The sequence below is a fragment of the Trifolium pratense genome, linkage group LG3, assembly GCF_020283565.1.
Source record: "Trifolium pratense cultivar HEN17-A07 linkage group LG3, ARS_RC_1.1, whole genome shotgun sequence".
Taxonomy (NCBI): domain Eukaryota; kingdom Viridiplantae; phylum Streptophyta; class Magnoliopsida; order Fabales; family Fabaceae; genus Trifolium; species Trifolium pratense.
Genome location: NC_060061.1, coordinates 49,075,015 through 49,092,549, shown reverse-complemented (window position 1 = coordinate 49,092,549; position 17,535 = coordinate 49,075,015). Strand labels below are relative to the sequence as shown.

At 33.7% G+C, this 17,535-nt stretch overlaps 2 protein-coding genes across 3 annotated transcripts; both read left to right on the top strand.

Moving 5' to 3' along the window:
- The first annotated feature begins 5,962 nt into the window (after positions 1-5,962).
- LOC123917322 lies at positions 5,963-8,272 on the top strand. Of its 2 annotated transcripts, none has more exons than XR_006812432.1 (2): positions 5,963-6,156; positions 6,259-6,792. XR_006812432.1 is itself a non-coding variant. In XM_045969013.1 (2 exons), the coding sequence occupies exons 1-2, from the start codon at positions 6,154-6,156 to the stop codon at positions 7,883-7,885; spliced, it is 387 nt and encodes a 128-aa protein (XP_045824969.1). In that variant the 5' UTR covers positions 5,985-6,153; the 3' UTR covers positions 7,886-8,272. The 2 variants fall into 2 exon arrangements, 1 of the variants encoding a protein (XP_045824969.1); XM_045969013.1 differs by lacking the exon at positions 6,259-6,792 and adding an exon at positions 7,502-8,272 and having other exon boundaries at positions 5,985-6,156.
- A 5,624-nt stretch (positions 8,273-13,896) lies between these two features.
- On the top strand, positions 13,897-17,535 carry LOC123917321. The gene is made up of 3 exons (XM_045969012.1): positions 13,897-13,924; positions 16,343-16,574; positions 16,698-17,535. The coding sequence occupies exons 2-3, from the start codon at positions 16,500-16,502 to the stop codon at positions 17,187-17,189; spliced, it is 567 nt and encodes a 188-aa protein (XP_045824968.1). The 5' UTR covers positions 13,897-13,924; positions 16,343-16,499; the 3' UTR covers positions 17,190-17,535.

The following is a 17,535-nucleotide window of genomic DNA, read 5'->3' as shown; positions in this document are numbered from 1 at the left end:
TATTTTGTAACATTTAACTTTTTTTTCTTTTTCTTTTTGATATTTATCCATTACTATAACATTAGAATAGATATTAAAAACATTAGATTAAATAAAAATTGTAATGATAAAGTAAGATATCATTAGCTAATGGTTGTGGCGTTTCCAAAATTCCAACATGCAAAATATTAGTAAAATGAAAATATAAAATGGATGCTGCTGGGTTTCGAAGGAGAAACCAATAAAAAAAGGAGGCGAAGTACAATTAAGTTGATATTTGTAGCGCTTATCAAAAAAAAAAAAAAAAAAAAAAGTTGATATTTGTAGCTTTTTGTTTTGGCTCGTTATCCATTGTTTTCTTTACTAAAAAAAGTTCTTATTTTTAAAAAGAACTTATGATAATTTGTGTTTGTTCGAACTTCTCCTTAAAATCTTTTATATTATAAGCTTGTATATACAAGCAAACTCTAAACCCTAATTTGTTTTTCCTGTTTTCCCTCCATTTTATCATGCAATTTTTATTAAAAAATAATACAATTTTGTCTTGACTAGGATTCGAACCCACAACCATTCAATGCAAGGCAATATTTCAAACCACTATGACAAGTATACCAATTGTAATCAAAATTATGTGCAATAATTTATAAGCACCATCAATTTTAAAAGTATATCATATCAAAATTATTGTTGACTATATTATTCATCACGAAATATTTTTATGTCTTTCCTGATCAATGATTTTTTTCTACCGGATCATAAATTTAGAGAATAATTATCATGTGAGATTTGGAAAGTTATTATCACGTGTGATTTGGAAAGTTATATATATATATATATATATATATATATATATATATATATATATATATTCTCATACTATAACACCTTCAACAATATTGAAATCTATTAAAAAAAAAACATCTTTCACATTTCAATGTCTCATGTTAACAATTTCACCACAATTCGACTTAATTTACTTAGAGGTGTGTATAAACTTTCATTCTGTTTTGTGGTTTATTATCTTTATTCTTGAAATCGATATTATTTTAAAACTTTATGTTAACTTTATATATATATATATATATATATATATATATATATATATATAAAGTTAACTTTATGTTAACTTTAAAAATATCCTTTGAATTCCAATCCTTTATCTGATCGGGAGAAGTTGGTTAATGAATTGCAAATTAGATATCGGACCTACTGCGTTGAGTTTTGCGTAACCGAAGTTAGTATAGTTCCAAATTTTTTAATAGATTGTTTTTTACACCAAAATTCTCAATTATTTATATTTAATTTTATTTTATTTGTTATTTCTATTAAAACTATGATACCGAGTATTGATATTAGGATTTTCACACACGACACAATTTTGCATTTAGTGACAAGTCACAATGATTGTGTTACAATAAATTTCTATACATCTGACAATGGAAGCGACAAGTCACAAGGTTTTGATGAAATAAAGATGTATTATGACTAGATATTTGTCGGCATGTGAAGCTGCTTGGAGGATATTTTCTTTTGATATACACTATAGAGAGCCTACGGTTGAGCGGCTTAATTATCATCTTGAAGATGAACACACTGTTTTATTTGAAGATAACGAGCGTATTGAAGACTTTCTAAACAAACCAAAGAGTCGTACATCAAAATTTTTGGCATGGATGGATTCAAACAAGAAATTTCCAGATGCAAAAAATTTAACATATAGTCAATTCTCAACTAAGTTTGTGTGGAAAGAAAATTTGCATCAGTAGTGGGCTCCAAGACAAAGAGGTTTTTCAATTGGAAGAGTTCACTTTGATGTTACTTGGTGCGGGTGAAAGGTTTTATTTGAGGACGTTGTTAAACTACAGCAAAGGTCCTACTTCTTTTGATGAATTAAAAACAGTGGATAATTTCAAATATGATAGTTTCAAGGAAGCCTGTTTTACAAGGGGTTTGTTGGATGATGATAAGGAGTATATAGAGGCAATAAAAGAGACAAGCCACTGGGGTTCAAAGATTTTTTTTAAGGATAATGTTTGCAACATTATTGGTGTCAGATCAGCTGACCAGGCCTGAAATAGTTTGGACAAGTACTTCACATCTTTTGATTGATGACATTTTGCACAAACAGAGACGCTTGTTTGGTGCTCTAGGTATAAAATATTTTCACCTATTTCTATAAAACCATATTTATTAGTTGTTTATTTTTTTACTCATATAACCTTGCTTATATCACTTTTTAAATTATTTATTATGCAGTTTATTAAATTTTCGTTTTTTAAAATTGGAAAAAGAATTTTGTCAAAAAAAAAGGAAAAAGAATTGATATTTTTTATAAATACTCTTTATTTTTACGTTAATGTATCCAAACATAAATCAATTTTGTTTAACTCACTTTTAACCAAAATCAAATCTATCAAACTCAATTCTGCTAAACTAATATTTTTTTTTTGCAATACAACCAAACACAACCATAGTCATGTCACTAATCACATTCATTATTTTGATTTTAACATTGCAGATGTAATATTAACCGATGATCAATTGATACAATATGCACTAGCAGATATTGAGATGATGTTACGTAGTTGTGGGAAGAGTTTAAAAGATTATCCTCCAATGCCTAGAGCAGACACATCATTAGTTCCTGATATACAAAATAGTTTAATACACGACGAATTGAATTATAACAGACAATCATTAGCTGAGGAACATGTTATATTGATGTCAACAATGACTTCAGAGTAACGTAAAGTATATTACACAATCATGACAAGAGTTAACGAAAACAAACCTGGTGTGTTTTTTCTTTATGGTTATTGCGGTACAGGGAAGACATTTATCTGGAGGGCCATGTCTGCCGCATTACGCTCAAAAGGTGAGATAGTTTTAACAGTTACCTCAAGTGGGAACGTTGCATCGCTTATACCTGGCGGTAGAACATCACATTCAAGGTTTTGTATTCCTCTAAATGTTGACGAGTTTTCAACATGTATCATAGTTCCTAAAAGTCATTTGGCGCTATTAATACAAAAAGCAAAGCTCGTTATATGGGATGAAGCACCAATGATGCACAAACACTATTTCGAAGTTGTTGATCGAACTTTAAAAGATATTCTAAAGTCTGTTGATAAAAAAAATAAACACATTCCCTTCGGTGGAAAAGTTGTTGTTTTTGTCGGAGATTTTAGACAAATTCTACCAGTAATACCCAAAGGTACAAGGCCAGAAGTTGTTCATGCTACTATTAATTATTCGGTATTTTGGAATTTTTGCGAAGTTTTAACATTGAGTAAAAACATGAGGCTTCTCGGTGGTGCTTCAAGTGCAGACATTGAACAAAGAAGATTGTTTTCTGAATGAGTTTTGGGTGTTGGCGATGGAGAAATTGGAGATGACAACGACGATGATTTAGAACTTGACATTCCATCAGATTTATTGATTCCAAATTCAGGTGATCCTCTTGCTTCTATCGTTGAAAGCACATATCCCCAACTTTTACAAAACATGAACGATATAACGTATTTCCAAAATAGAGCTATACTACCTCTTAAAAATTCAATAGTCGACACAATAGGTTCCACGCCCCCGGCGTAGTTCATTTCTCCTATCACGCCACGCGTGATGTTGACAGAGGCAAACCATCTTCTGGTGCAGGTATTACGCCGCGCGTGGACAGGTCCCCAGAGATCTTCTCTGATAAGCTGGCTACGCTGCGCGTGATGCTTCACGCCCCCAGCGTAGTGTAAAAACATAATTTCCTGCTTTCTTGTAACCCAAGTAATCTTGCTTCTGAGTTGATTTCTCTTGGTTTTATTCACTAAAAACCTCTAAACAAGTCTAATGTTCCTTAAATAAGCATGGATATGAGAGTGTGACGATACGTCATCACTTACATTATTGGAATTATCATATCTTATTTAATCATTATATATCTTACAGCTAATCAGACCTGTGAACTGCACAGGTAGATATTCTAGTTAGAAATAAGTCATAAAAAAGTTAGGTCAAACAGTACATAAGGATATATCAATAAATCTATATATATTGTCTTACTTATAGTAGTAGCCTTCAAATTTTTAGGAAAAACACTTGTTCCAAGCTTTTGAACATCATTATTACCAATGCACCATAATGCATTATTTTCATATGTCTATTTGCCAAAGAGTAATTAAGCATACAAAAACAAAAGAAACTCAAATTTCAAATTGAAAGTATCAAAGACTAAAAAGAAAAGTATCTCTAATCTATTTCATCTTTCTTACCACAAAAAAAGTGGAAGTTTATATGATAAAAGAAATTTGGCTTATATACTCATAAAAGTAAGCACTATTCAGCGAGATAGATTATCTCTTCCATAGCACTATTTGAAATCCTATCCGTCCTTTTTTTTCATATTAACGGCTGACATTTATTCATTTTAGTTGTTCAGGTGAAGACACCTTAGTGGATAAAAGAAATCACATCTCTTCTTCTCCTTTTCCTGAACTCACGGCTATGGCGCTTTTTTTATAAAAAAAAAGCTCCATCATAAAATTGCTCTCTTATTTTCGATTTGTCCTGAAAAAGGGAATAGCTTTAATTATGTTTCTAGCAATTTTAAAGCTTTACCAAACTTCACTTTTTTTATTGTCTCTCATCTCATCTTCCACCCAACAACACAACACCCTGTTTTTTCTATGCAATTTCCTCTTCCAAAATTTTCTTGCCCGATCGTTTCTCTCTCTTCCATAATTTCTTTGTCAAGCTTTTGTAACCAGTTGAGGTCTCTTCCCAATACCTCTCAAGACAAGCCAATTTCTCATTAGGTTTTGTTTTTTCCTTGAAAGAACTGTCAAGATTGTGTTTTTAAATTGTTGATTTTGATAACAAATTGGGTTTAGAAAGTCTTTATTTTAAGGGTGTATCCATATAGATCATTGAGGAATTGTTTGCTATGGAAGAGATAATCTATCTCGCTGAATATATAAGCCGGAAAATCTGACATCCAAAGCTCTAAGAGATTCAGAGTTTCAGAAAACTCATTTTCAGAATTGCAAAATTGAAACTGCAAAGTTGATTTTGAGGGTGAAGCGATGGAGTTTGGAGCATAGTTCATTTCTCAAAACACAATGAAGTGTTAAAAGCAATTTTTCAATTTCCAAAAAAAAAAAGGCGCTTCGTGATGATTTCGTGAAAGGCGCTTCGCTATATATATATATATATGAGGGCAACCCCACCTTTTGAGCTAGCTTTTGGGGATGAGATCCAAACATATTTAACACTTCGAACTTATAAAATATTATAAGAGATCTATTAAATTAAAATATAAAACTACGATATAAATCAATAAAAAATCTAATTCCTAAACGACTTTTTATTTATATTTTTATACATATACTAATATTAAATATAATAATATTTTAAATTAGTATCTATCATTTAACTATATGTAATTATATTTATCACAATTATTATTTTTCACATGGCAGGCTTTTACCCTAGTAAAAAATAAATACTTGTATAATACTTGTATTAGTATTCAAGACCATATATTCATCAACGTTGACAATATCAATACCAGAAGTAAGCAATATTTGTATCATATGTTTTTTTTTCTATCTTGAAAGGTTATAAAATAATAAAAATTCAGTAAAAATAATAATGAACTTATATGATTGATAAAAGATTTATACAACTTCTTTATTAGTACTCCCTCCGACCTTATTTATAAGCAAAAGTTATTTTTTAGATTCATTGAAAAATCAATGTATCTAGCCTATAATTAAGTTAGATATATTGATTTTTCAATAAATCTAAAAAGCAATTTTTGCTTATAAATAAGGTCAGAGGAAGTATAGTAAAAGACAAACAAAACGTATTAAAGTATTTAAGAGTCATTTAATCACAATTATTTATAATCATAAAAATGATTTTTTAGAACTCGTAAGAGTTTTTTTTTTTTTTTTTTTTATAGTTAGAACTCACAAGAGTTTTTTTTTTTTTTATTTACGAAAGGGTAGAACTCGCAAGAGTTAAAATCTATATAATTGCCGTAAGGAGATAATAAGATCTATAATTAGAAAGTAATAATAAAGTAATTTGTCGCATGCAAAGAAAAAAAAATGTTTAAAATTGTCAAATTTATCTATATTATGTTTATCTTTCTTTTCATATTTCTTGTTTCAACGAATGTAAATGGTAAGTCATATTTTTCCTTTTCAAATTCTATTGCTTACTTCTTACACAATATACTATTCCAATTTTATTACATTTGTCTTTTCTCTTTCTAAATTACAACAGGTATTAGATGTACATCAAATTTTGATTGTCTAGGCCTGCGTTGTAACCCGCCTTATCAACCGATGTGTGTCAAACACCGTTGTAAATGTGCTTATTTTTAAGAAAATAAATTAGTTCATCCAAATTGATAATAGAGATAATCAAACATGAGGCATTAAGAAGAAGCACATTCTCAGATTTCAAGTCAATATCACCAGATCAATCAAGTGGGTTGATATATATAAGTTATAGCTACATCAGAGAATTAGATTCTCTTCTACTCTAATGTATTTTGTTATCGATTTTGATTTTAATTAGTGCAAAACTGACAACAGAAAGAATCCAAATCCTAGATGTAGAGCACATTATGATGTTTTAGGTAATGTACCCAAATAATTCTATATTTAGGATGTGCGTCATTTTTTTTTATTGTGAAATAGTTTTTTTTTTTCTTTCTAATTTCAAGAACTTTGTATTTTAAATTGGTTGTAATGAAATGAAATAAAATAAGATAGTATTATATACGTTATATATGTTCTTCTCTTTCAATTTTAATTAGAGAAATATATTTCCATTATTAAAAAAAAAAAAAGAGATATATGTTATCAATTCAGGCATATAATTTATTTTCCTACGCTAACGCCAATCAGAATATATTTAATATTTAAGTTTAAAAATAATTTAATGTTACTTCTAAGACTATATCATAATTTACACATGTTATTTTTATCACACAACGATTTATATTTCTCTTACTTTTCAATTTTTTATTGGTTTAAATATGACATTGGTCCCTGTATGTATGTGTTTTTTTTGTTTTAGTCATTGCATTATATTTTTTGGGTTTTAGTCCCTGTATGTGTAAATCTTGTTGATTTTCGTCCCTCCCGTTAAAAAACGGTTGCGTTTGTAGCTAATTGATAGCCAATTAGCTACGAATTAGCTACAAACGCAAACGGGAGGGACGAAAATCAACAAGAGTTAGACATACAGGGACTAAAACCAAAAAAATATGATACAGGGTCTAAAACCAAAAAAGTGCGTACATACAGGGACCAATGTGATATTTAAGGCTTAAATATTACATTGGTCCCTGTATGTTTTCGTTTTTTTGGTTTTAGTCCCTGTATTGTATTTTTGTTTAAAAAAGTCCCTGCATGTGTAAATCGTGTTGGTTTTTCGATGTGACTTAAGTTATAGTGAGTTTGTTAATAAAAAAATTTTGTTTCTATGTCAGTCTTTACTTCTTGACATTTTTTTGCAGGATCAGACTATTGATAGGTGGCAGTGGCATCCAGACCCTGACATAGGCTACACTGTCGAGGGAGCTTATCAGCTTTTGACTTCTCATGCCTTTGTTACTTTAGGTGATGCGGAAAACCTTATATGGCACTCTCAGGTTCCTTTGAAGGTTTTCATCTTTGTGTGGCGTTTATTGCATGACAGGTTGCCAACGAGAGTAAACCTGGTCACTCGGGGTGTTTTGCCTTTTACAGCTGGCACTTGTGTTTTTGGATGTGGAGCGGCCGAATCGGCCCATCATTTATTTCTCTCCTGTAGTATTGCTGGATCTCTTTGGGACTTAGTTCGTGCATGGATTGGCATTTCTTTGGTGGATTTCACTACTTTGCGTGATCATTTTGTCTAGTTTACAGCCTCAGCAGGTGGATCTCGAGCGTGTCGGTCCTTTTGCAGCTTATTTGGCTTACTTTTGTTTGGGTGATATGGACAGAGAGAAGTCATCGTTTGTTCAAAGGCTCAACATGCACACCTCATCTTTTGTTGGACAAGATCAAGCTTTTCTCATTTCGGTGGTTGAAGACAACGAGTATCACGTTAGCTTCAAACTACCATAGCTGGTGGTCTACTCGATTGTTGTGTTTGGGCCTTGTATGATTTGATTACGACTGTATATTTTTGACTCTTTTGTAAACTGGTATAGTCTACCTCGGTACGTCTTGTGCTGGGGAGGCTGCTTGTGTTAATATATCTCATTTTGGCTTCTTCAAAAAAAAAATTGTTTCTATTAAAAAAAATAAGGGTGTTGTTGGTATTATGAAAAGTCCACACAAAAACTCATGTATTCTCTCTATATATAGTATAGTCTATAGATATAGATGTATAGATCTGTTTAAGTAAAGTAAAAATAGAATTTTTTTTTTAATTAAAAAAAAAGTAAAAAACATGAACCTCTTTTATATATATATATATATATATATATATATATATATATATGGATTTTAAATATATTTTTTAAGAAAAAATTTGATTTTTTTTTATTTGGGTCCTTTATTAATTTAAAATTTTTGGTTTTGGTCCTTCATTTGTCACACCATAGTAGCCACATGTCAAGTCGTTAGCCACGTCAGTATTTTTAGGAAGGCAGTTGACGAGAGGGACGAAAACCAACATGATTTGTACATGCAGGGACTTTTTTAAACTAAAAAACAATACAGGGACTAAAACCAAAAAACTGAAACATACAAGGATCAATTTGATATTTAAGCCTAAGTATATTTATCATATTCACTCAAGTTTCATATTCCTTTAGAGTAGATCATCATAGCCATGATTGTTGTAGTGGAATATTAATCATGGTGGTTTATCACGTAATTTCAATTTTGATAAAATTTTACCAAGTGCACTAGCATAATCAATTACTATATATTAACATGAAATTATGCGATATTTATCAAAATTTAGAATGAACCAGTTAGACAGATTTATAAATTAGAATTATACTGAACCAATAAGACAAATTAATTGGTTTCTCTATTTGGTTATGCGAGTTAGGAAGAGTCGTATTAACTTTGTTCCTAATTGCTAATTAGAGATGAATATGTTTATTTCATGTGTTGTGCAATACTAATTATAGTATAAGTATCAATTTTGTTTTGAGAGTGGTCAAAGTATCACTAGTTCCTTCAAATTTAAGAATATGGAATGTTTCCACTGGTTGAAGAAGAAAGTTAAGGGGAAAAGAGGGACTATGGCGCTGAAGCTGGATATGGCGAAGGCATATGATAGAATGGAGTGGGCTCTCATCAGAGGTGTTCTCCATAACATGGGATTCCCTGAAAGGTTTTTGCAACTTATCATGTCTTGTATCTCTACCGTGTCTTACCAAATTCTCATCAATGGCCAACCTAGCTCGAGTTTTTCTCCTAATCGGGGGATCCGCCAAGGTGACCCACTTTCTCCATATATTTTTATTTTGTGTGCTAATGTCTTGTCTGGTTTGCTGCATAAAGAGGCTCAAAGCCAAGCCATTCACGGTATCCAAGTGGCTAGGAATGCTCCCAAAATCACACATCTCCTGTTTGCGGATGATAGTCTCCTATTTGCAAGAGCCAACCAAAATGAAGCCAATACTATTATCCAAGTTCTTAACAAGTATCAGTTAGCCTCAGGTCAGATGGTTAGCTATGAAAAGTCTGAAGTGTCTTTTAGCCGAAATGTGCCTGATATAGAGAAAAACATTATTTGTAACAAGATTGAAGTAAAGGCTGTGACATCTCATTCTAGATACTTGGGGCTTCCGGTGATTTTTGGAAGATCCAAAAAAGAAGTGTTTGCTTTTGTTCAAGACAGGATTTGGAAGAAAGTCAAGGGTTGGAAAGAAAAATGTTTATCCAAGGCAGGGAAATAAACTCTAATCAAGGCTGTTGCCCAAGCCATTCCTAGTTACATCATGAGCTGCTATAAGATTCCCGAGGGAAGCTGTGCAAATATTGAATCCATGCTCTCTAAGTTATGGTGGGGCTCCTCAGATCAGAAAAATAAAATTCACTGGATGAGCTGGGATCCTTTAGGGAGAGCTAAAAACAAAGGTGGACTCGGATTTAGAGGATTCAGCGATTTTAACAAAGCTCTCTTGGGTAAACAATGTTGGAGGCTGATGTCAAATGAAGATTCTCTTCTATCTCGAGTATTCAAGAGTAAGTACTTCCCTAGATCATGTTTTTTGAAATCCAAATGTGGCTACCAACCCAGCTATGCTTGGCGAAGTTTATATAATGCGAAGTCTGTGATTGACCTGGGCCTGAGATGGACAATTGGAAATGGGCAACAAGTGAAAATATGGAAAGATCCGTGGCTTCCTGAGTTATCAAGTTTCAAAGTTTGGAGCCCTGTGTGCAATCTAGACGAAGATTCTGTTGTTGCAGAATTAATTGATGTTGATTTAAAGAAATGGAAAAGAGAGCTCGTTATGAACAGTTTCAATGAGTTTGAGGCAAACCAAATCCTCAATATTCCTCTCTCTTGGCGGTTACCTGATGATAAGAAGGTCTGGAGTTGGGAAAGAAATGGTAACTACTCAGTTCGATCAGCTTACCATCTTCTTAAAGAGGAGACTCTAAGAGATATTCCGGAGCCTTCAACAGCGGGAAACACCGGAATTTGGAAGTCAATTTGGAAAGTTCAAGCGCCTCAAAGAGTCAAGAACTTCTTGTGGAGAGTTGTTAAACGTATCCTTCCAACTAGATGCAGGCTGGAACAAAAAGGAGTTGTTTTGGATCCTATTTGTCCTTTGTGTCATGATGGAGAAGAAACACAAGAACACCTTTTTATGCACTGTCAGGTAATTCAAAGGTTTTGGTTTTTGTCACCTCTAGCATTGCATGTTCCAACAGATGTGAATTTTTTCCAATGGATGGAGCACTGGTTGTCTAATTCGAACTTCATGGCAACTCAATTGTTTAGTCTATCTCTGTGGACTATTTGGAAGATGAGGAATGATAGTGTCTTTAACAAAAAGTCCCCTAATTGTATGAATGTTGTCCAAAATATTTCTATTATGGCTGAAGAATTTAACTTAGCATGTAATCTGATAACTAATGTTGTCAGTGAGCCGATTATCAGTTCGGATGTGGATAACAAATGGGAACCGCCTCCGGTGGGTTTTGTTAAGATAAACATTGATGCTGGATGTTTTAAAAACAACTACACTTGTTGGGGTTTAATAGGTAGGAATCATCAAGGTGTTGTGCAGGTTGCAGCAACCAAAAGAGAAAGAATGTCTTGCTCCCCAATGTTGGCAGAAGCTCGTGGCTTGAGGTGGTGTCTTCAATGGATCAAAGACCATAATTTTCAAAATGTTGTGGTGGAAATGGATGCCGAGAATGTTGTTAACTGTTTTTTAGGAAAAATTAACATTGTTGAAATTGATCTTGTTGTGGCTGATTGCTTAGATATTTTATTTAGCTTGTTAAATGTTAGTGTTTTGGCTGTTAAAAGATGTAAGAACATGGCTGCGCATAGCCTAGTAGGTGTAGCTATGAACTTAGGTTCTCATTTATGGTTTGGGAATGTCCCTGATCCTGTCTCATCTATTGTACTTTCTGAGCTTATTGTGTGCAATGAATGAGATATTTTCCAGTCAAAAAAAAAAAGAATGGTCATTGTACCATATTCATATTTCATTTGATTTGAATGATCTTAGTTACTAGAGAATGGTCTCAGTACCATATTAGAATGATCATAGCACCATATTAGAATGGACTTAAAATCATAGCGCACTGGTTTAAGTACCATCATTGAGGGTTTAATTCTTGCCCGATATCTACATCGCAGTATTTATCGGTATCAGTGGAACTTGGCTGTTTTATCTTGGGGACTTTGTGGTTGATCGTCTATCTTGCACAATTTTGGGCAGTACCGCGAAACGTCTTAAAGAAAGCGTATCGACCCGCGACTCAATCCAGTAATCTCTTCGATGACTGAAAATTATTTTTAACAATTTTAAACTCGGAAACAACATATATTATTAATGTTCATAAAATATCATATGAGTATCAATAGATTAGTTATCTATACTCCTAAATATAATTTTAGTCCATTTTAGTCTTTGCATAAAATTTAATTTTAGATTAGGATGTTTCTTTTTTGACGTTATATACAAAAATAATTCTTTTGTATTTCTTGTCTCATTTGATTTACTGCAATTGGTTTAATATTGATAATTTATATGTTTACAAGAATAAGAATGATTTTTTACCAATCGTTAGTGATTTAGTGGTGATCGGCGCTGAACTTGGTAGGGAGGACCACAGTTCGATCCACGCAACTGCGATCGGGAGTGTGCTGGAACCACTTGATGCCAGAACTGACTCCCGAACCAGATGAAACTGGTGGTGAAAGCCAAAAAGAAAAAAAATAAGAATAGTTTTTTTTATATTACATGCAATTTAAATCGACAATATTTTTTAAAAAAATTTATATTTTTTTATTAAGAGACCACTTTTATATTTTGCACAGAGCCTCCTAAAACTCGGAACACCCTTGTATGGTAGGTCTCCACAACAAACAACAAATGGATCTAGGATAGGCTTTAATACCATATTAGAATTTGAGAGGTCTGTGCTCAACCACAAAGACTAGCTTAAGAGTTGAGATTTGCACTACATTTATGAAGGCTATCTATGTCATATCTCTTGCCAATGTAGCACTTTACAAGACAATATAATGCAATTTTTCTATGATCCAATGCTTCCTTAGAATCAGGCTGCACAAACAATCAAACTCCTCAACAGTAAGTGATGAATGTATTAAATATGATCATTTAAACACTACAAGAAAACATAATATTACTGACCAAACTTATTGAGGGCTAAAAGCCCTCAGTAATGCATTTGTGGGATATTGAAGGCTTATGGCCGTCAGTAAGTAGTCTTGAAGAACGGAAATAATTAAAAAATTAACTATTAAGCATTAGTGACGGTCCTGGGCCGTCAGTATTGCACTGCCCATTTCAGACGGTCCCAGGCCGTCAGTATCGCACTAGCCGTTAAGCAATTATGACGGTCCTGGGCCGTCAGTAACGCATGTGAGTTATGACGGTCCCAGGCCGTCAGTAACCACATTTCCGTTGGACAATTATGACGGCTTATGGCCGTCAGTAATTGCTTGATTTTGAATTTTAAATTGTAACGGTCAATTATGACTACTCCTATATATTACTACTCCTTCACTTCATTTTTTCATTTCCATTCTCTCTCTAAATTTTATCTAACTTCTCTCTTAAATTTTCTCTAATTTCATACTTTCAACTTAATCTCCATACAAAAAGTGGTAAGTGTTTGTGTTTTACTTTTACGAATTTAAAATTTTTGTTTTGTTATTTAAATGTATATGTTCTAATATTTGTGTTTTACCATTTTTAATAGCAAGTCTTATTCTCGTGAGGAGCGGAGTTCGTGGGCTAGGTGCGCGCCAAGTAAGAATCTACTCGGCACCCAAGTAAGTAACGTAATTTTAATTTATATAGTGATAGTTTTTTTTTATCGTATACTTAGTAATAGTTATTAATTAATACTTTGTAATTTATTACTAATATTTTCTTATCACTATGTATAAAAGTTATTGTTTTTGTAAAAAAAATTAAAAAAATATATTTAATTTTGTTTATTTCGAAAACAGAATTATTTTTTTTAAATAAGTATTTTTTTTTCAAAAAAACAGTATATTTATATTATTTTTTAAAAAAACGAAATTTTTTTAAAAAAAATTTATAAAAGAAATTTTTTAACAGTTTGTGTATTTACTTTGTTATTTAAATGTATATGTTCTAATAATTTGTTATTTACAATTTTTATTAGCAAATTCTCGTGGTCATCGGAGGTCGTGGGTTAGGAGCGGAGTTTGTGGTTAGGAGCGCGCGCCAAGTAAGACTCTACCCGGCACCCAAGTAAGTAATATATGTAATTTTAATTTATAATATTTAGTGATAGTTTTATTTTTACCGTACACTTAGAAATAGTTACTAGCATTTTATTATTACTATGTATTTAAAAAAAGAAAAACAATTATATTTTAAAAAATTATAATATATATGTTAAAAAGTCGGTAGTTTTGTCAACTAAAAAACTTAGTATTTTTTAGATTTAATAAACCATAAACTTTAAAAATAAAATGTTAAAAGTTTATATGTTATTGTTGAGTAGACATATATATATGTCCAAAATACTTTTGAAAAATAAAGTAATAAATTTAATACATATATTGATCTAATTATATATTAATTAAACTATACGCAGATATGGATTTTACCAATCGTAATTGGATGTACGATAGACATAATCCTGGAAAGAGGGGCCGGGTTAAAGAGGAATTTAAAATAGGGGTCGAAATGTTTATCAATACAGTAAAATATAATGACATTGTGATACGTGAAGGGGGAATTAGATGTCCGTGTGTACTTTGTCGATGTACAAGAATACGGAGCGAAGATGAAATTAGGTCTCATTTATATAAAAAGGGATTCCAACCTAATTATTGGGTTTGGTCAAGTCATGGCGAGGGATGTTCCACGACTGTTCCCGTGAATCAAAATCGTGCTTCAAGCAGTGTTTTTCAGCCCGTTGTTGTTCCCGAATATTATCATCAGCATTATGATCCGTTTAATGAGATGGACAATATGATAACTAATGCCCTTGGGTTTAATACGCCGATTTATGTGCCAAATGATGTCGACGACCCTGCTGATGATGAATATGACGCTGATGTTAACGTCGAGAGACCAAATGAGGAAGCCCAACGATTTTTTGATCTTTTGAAAGAGACAAATACACCGTTGTGTGAAGGCTCTCGAGACTCAAAGTTAACGGTGTGTATTAGACTTTTGGGTATCAAGTCTGAATGTCTTGTTTCAGAATACACCATGGACTTGATAACGAAACTGATGTTGGATATAACAATAGACCGTCCTCTTGATTTGCCAAAAAATTATTACGAAGCAAGACAATTGGTTGCAAAGTTAGGACTCGGAGCGAAGAGAATTGACTGTTGTGTTAACGGGTGTATGTTGTACTATAGCAACGAATTTGGTGTAGATGACGGTGCATTACTTGAATGTAAATTTTGTCAAGAACCAAGATATCGTGTAACAAGAAATTCACGGTCAGTCAGAAGGAAGCCAATCCCAAGAAAGGCGATGTTCTATTTACCCATAATACCAAGGTTGCAAAGGTTGTATGCATCGATGCAAACTGCCAGTAAAATGACATGGCATCGTGAAAACTATGAAAGGAGAAAAATGTCAGGTGAGTTGCGACATCCTTCTGATGGAATGGCTTGGAAGCATTTTGATCAAGTTTATCCCGACTTTGCTTCGGAGCCACGGAATGTCCGACTTGGGTTATGCTCAGATGGATTTACACCATATACTCAAGTATCAGCCACTCCATATTCATGTTGGCCTGTTCTGATTACCCCGTACAATCTTCCTCCTGATATGTGCATGTCAAAACCTTACATGTTTTTAGCCGCTGTAATACCAGGCCCATCTAGTCCAACTGTTGGTATTGATATCTATTTACAACCTTTGATTGATGATTTGAAGAGATTGTGGAACGGTGTTACGACGTATGATATCAACCAAAAACGAAATTTCAATATGAGAGGAGCTTTGATGTGGACCATTAATGATTTTCCTGCATATGGGATGTTGTCTGGATGGGGGACACATGGTAAACTAGGATGTCCTATTTGCATGATGGACACCAAAGCGTTTTGGTTACACAACGGTGGGAAGGCTACTTGGTTTGACTGTCATCGTCGGTTCTTGCCTACTGATCATCCGTTTAGAAGAAATAAAAATGCTTTTGTTCATGGTGAGACCGAGACTCGTGATCCACCAGATTATTTGACATCCCGACAAGTCTGGAACAAAGTGAAAGATATTCCAAAGGTTGAGGTTGTAGGTGGTGTTGCCTCTAAACCGCGTGGTTATGGACAAACACACAACTGGACAAAAAGAAGTATCTTTTGGGATTTGCCGTATTGGAAAGACAACCTTTTACGTCACAACCTTGATGTTATGCATATTGAGAAAAATGTGTTTGAAAATATATTTAACACTGTCATGAATGTCAAAGGAAAACCGAAAGATAATGACAACGCGAGGAGAGACATAGGGTTGTATTGCAAACGTAACGAACTGTTGTTGGCTGAATCACCACACAGCGGCTATTGAGCGTATATTCAACAAAAAAGCCACCAAGCGTCTGTCGACCTTACTTTTTGAAGCGCGGAAAAAGATTAAAAAGGATCCTTCAAAACCACCACTTTGGCTCGCTGGCAATTCATACCCTATGCTGTGCCGCAGATGGGAAGAGGAAGAGTATATTGCAAAGTGTATAAAGAACAAAGCCAACAGAAATACTGATGAAGCCAATCGTGCGTGCGTACACTCTGGAGGGTCTAAATCTGCCGGAACGCTTCGTCTTGAGTTCATCCAACAATTTGGTCGTCCACCCACCTTTATGGAGATGAATGACATGATGCACCGGTATGCAGATTCCGGTCAGTGGACGGGGGCAAGGGCGCAAGAAGTGTCGGTAAGTATTTAATTATATATATTATTTATTATTTATTTCGTATAACATTATTTTTTAAACATTATATAATTATATCTAAACATTATAATTAATTAATTATAAATTTTTTTTAATTTATTGTAGAGGTTGACGCAAATTTGGGTTGAAGAATATAATGCAAGCCAACTACGACTACCACCTCATAGGCGAGATAATGAGGATGTTCGTCGAAACAAGATGTCGTTGGCTTTTGTTAAGAATGCTGGTGGTCCGACTCGAGGTCGCAAATTCGCTGCTGGGTGTACATCTTCTCTATATGCAAGTGACCCAACTGGTTTGAGAGATGTCACTTACACATCTTCATCTTCATCGAGTACAGGACGCTCTCGTCCAACTCAAAGAGAGGAAACCGATGATGAGTATGAAGCGCGAATGAGGGCCACGTATAGAGAAGAATTCCGCGATGAGTTCGAAGCATCATTTGATGACCGGGTGGACCTACGGGTCCAACATATATTGCAGGAATTCTTTGCGCAGCAGAGGGCGCCGGCGGGGGGGGGGGGGTTGGATCATCATCTCAGGCTTCGGCACGACAAAATCAAAATGCCGGTGAACAAGAATATCGACCGGATTTGAGTAGCATGGTTAATTTGAATCAGCTGCCGGAGTACCGAGAGGGTGATCCAGTACTGAGTATGAGCATAGAGGATATGAGTCAGATGCTTAATGAACCAGTTCATTTACAATTTTTTGATCCTACTGGGCAAACAAGTGGAAGCAGTAGTGACGGAAGCGGTAGAAATAATCAACAAACTGCTTTCACCGAATACCAGAGATCATTAAATCCACAACAAGACTTCATAATCCCACATCCAAATCAACCCCAAGGCAACTTCTTCCCAAATCAAGCCCCAATTAACTTCGTTCATAGGCCTGTGGCACGACCTCCTTCGCGAACGTCACTCCCCGGAGTCGTAATACA

What these genes read in the sequence shown, in the direction of transcription:
- LOC123917321 (XM_045969012.1), top strand. Translation starts at nt 16,500, where the DNA reads ATGGAGATGAATGACATGATGCACCGGTATGCAGATTCCGGTCAGTGG. An exon ending in CAAGGGCGCAAGAAGTGTCG is followed by an intron (nt 16,575 to 16,697) that starts GTAAGTATTTAA and finishes AATTTATTGTAG; the next exon opens with AGGTTGACGCAAATTTGGGT.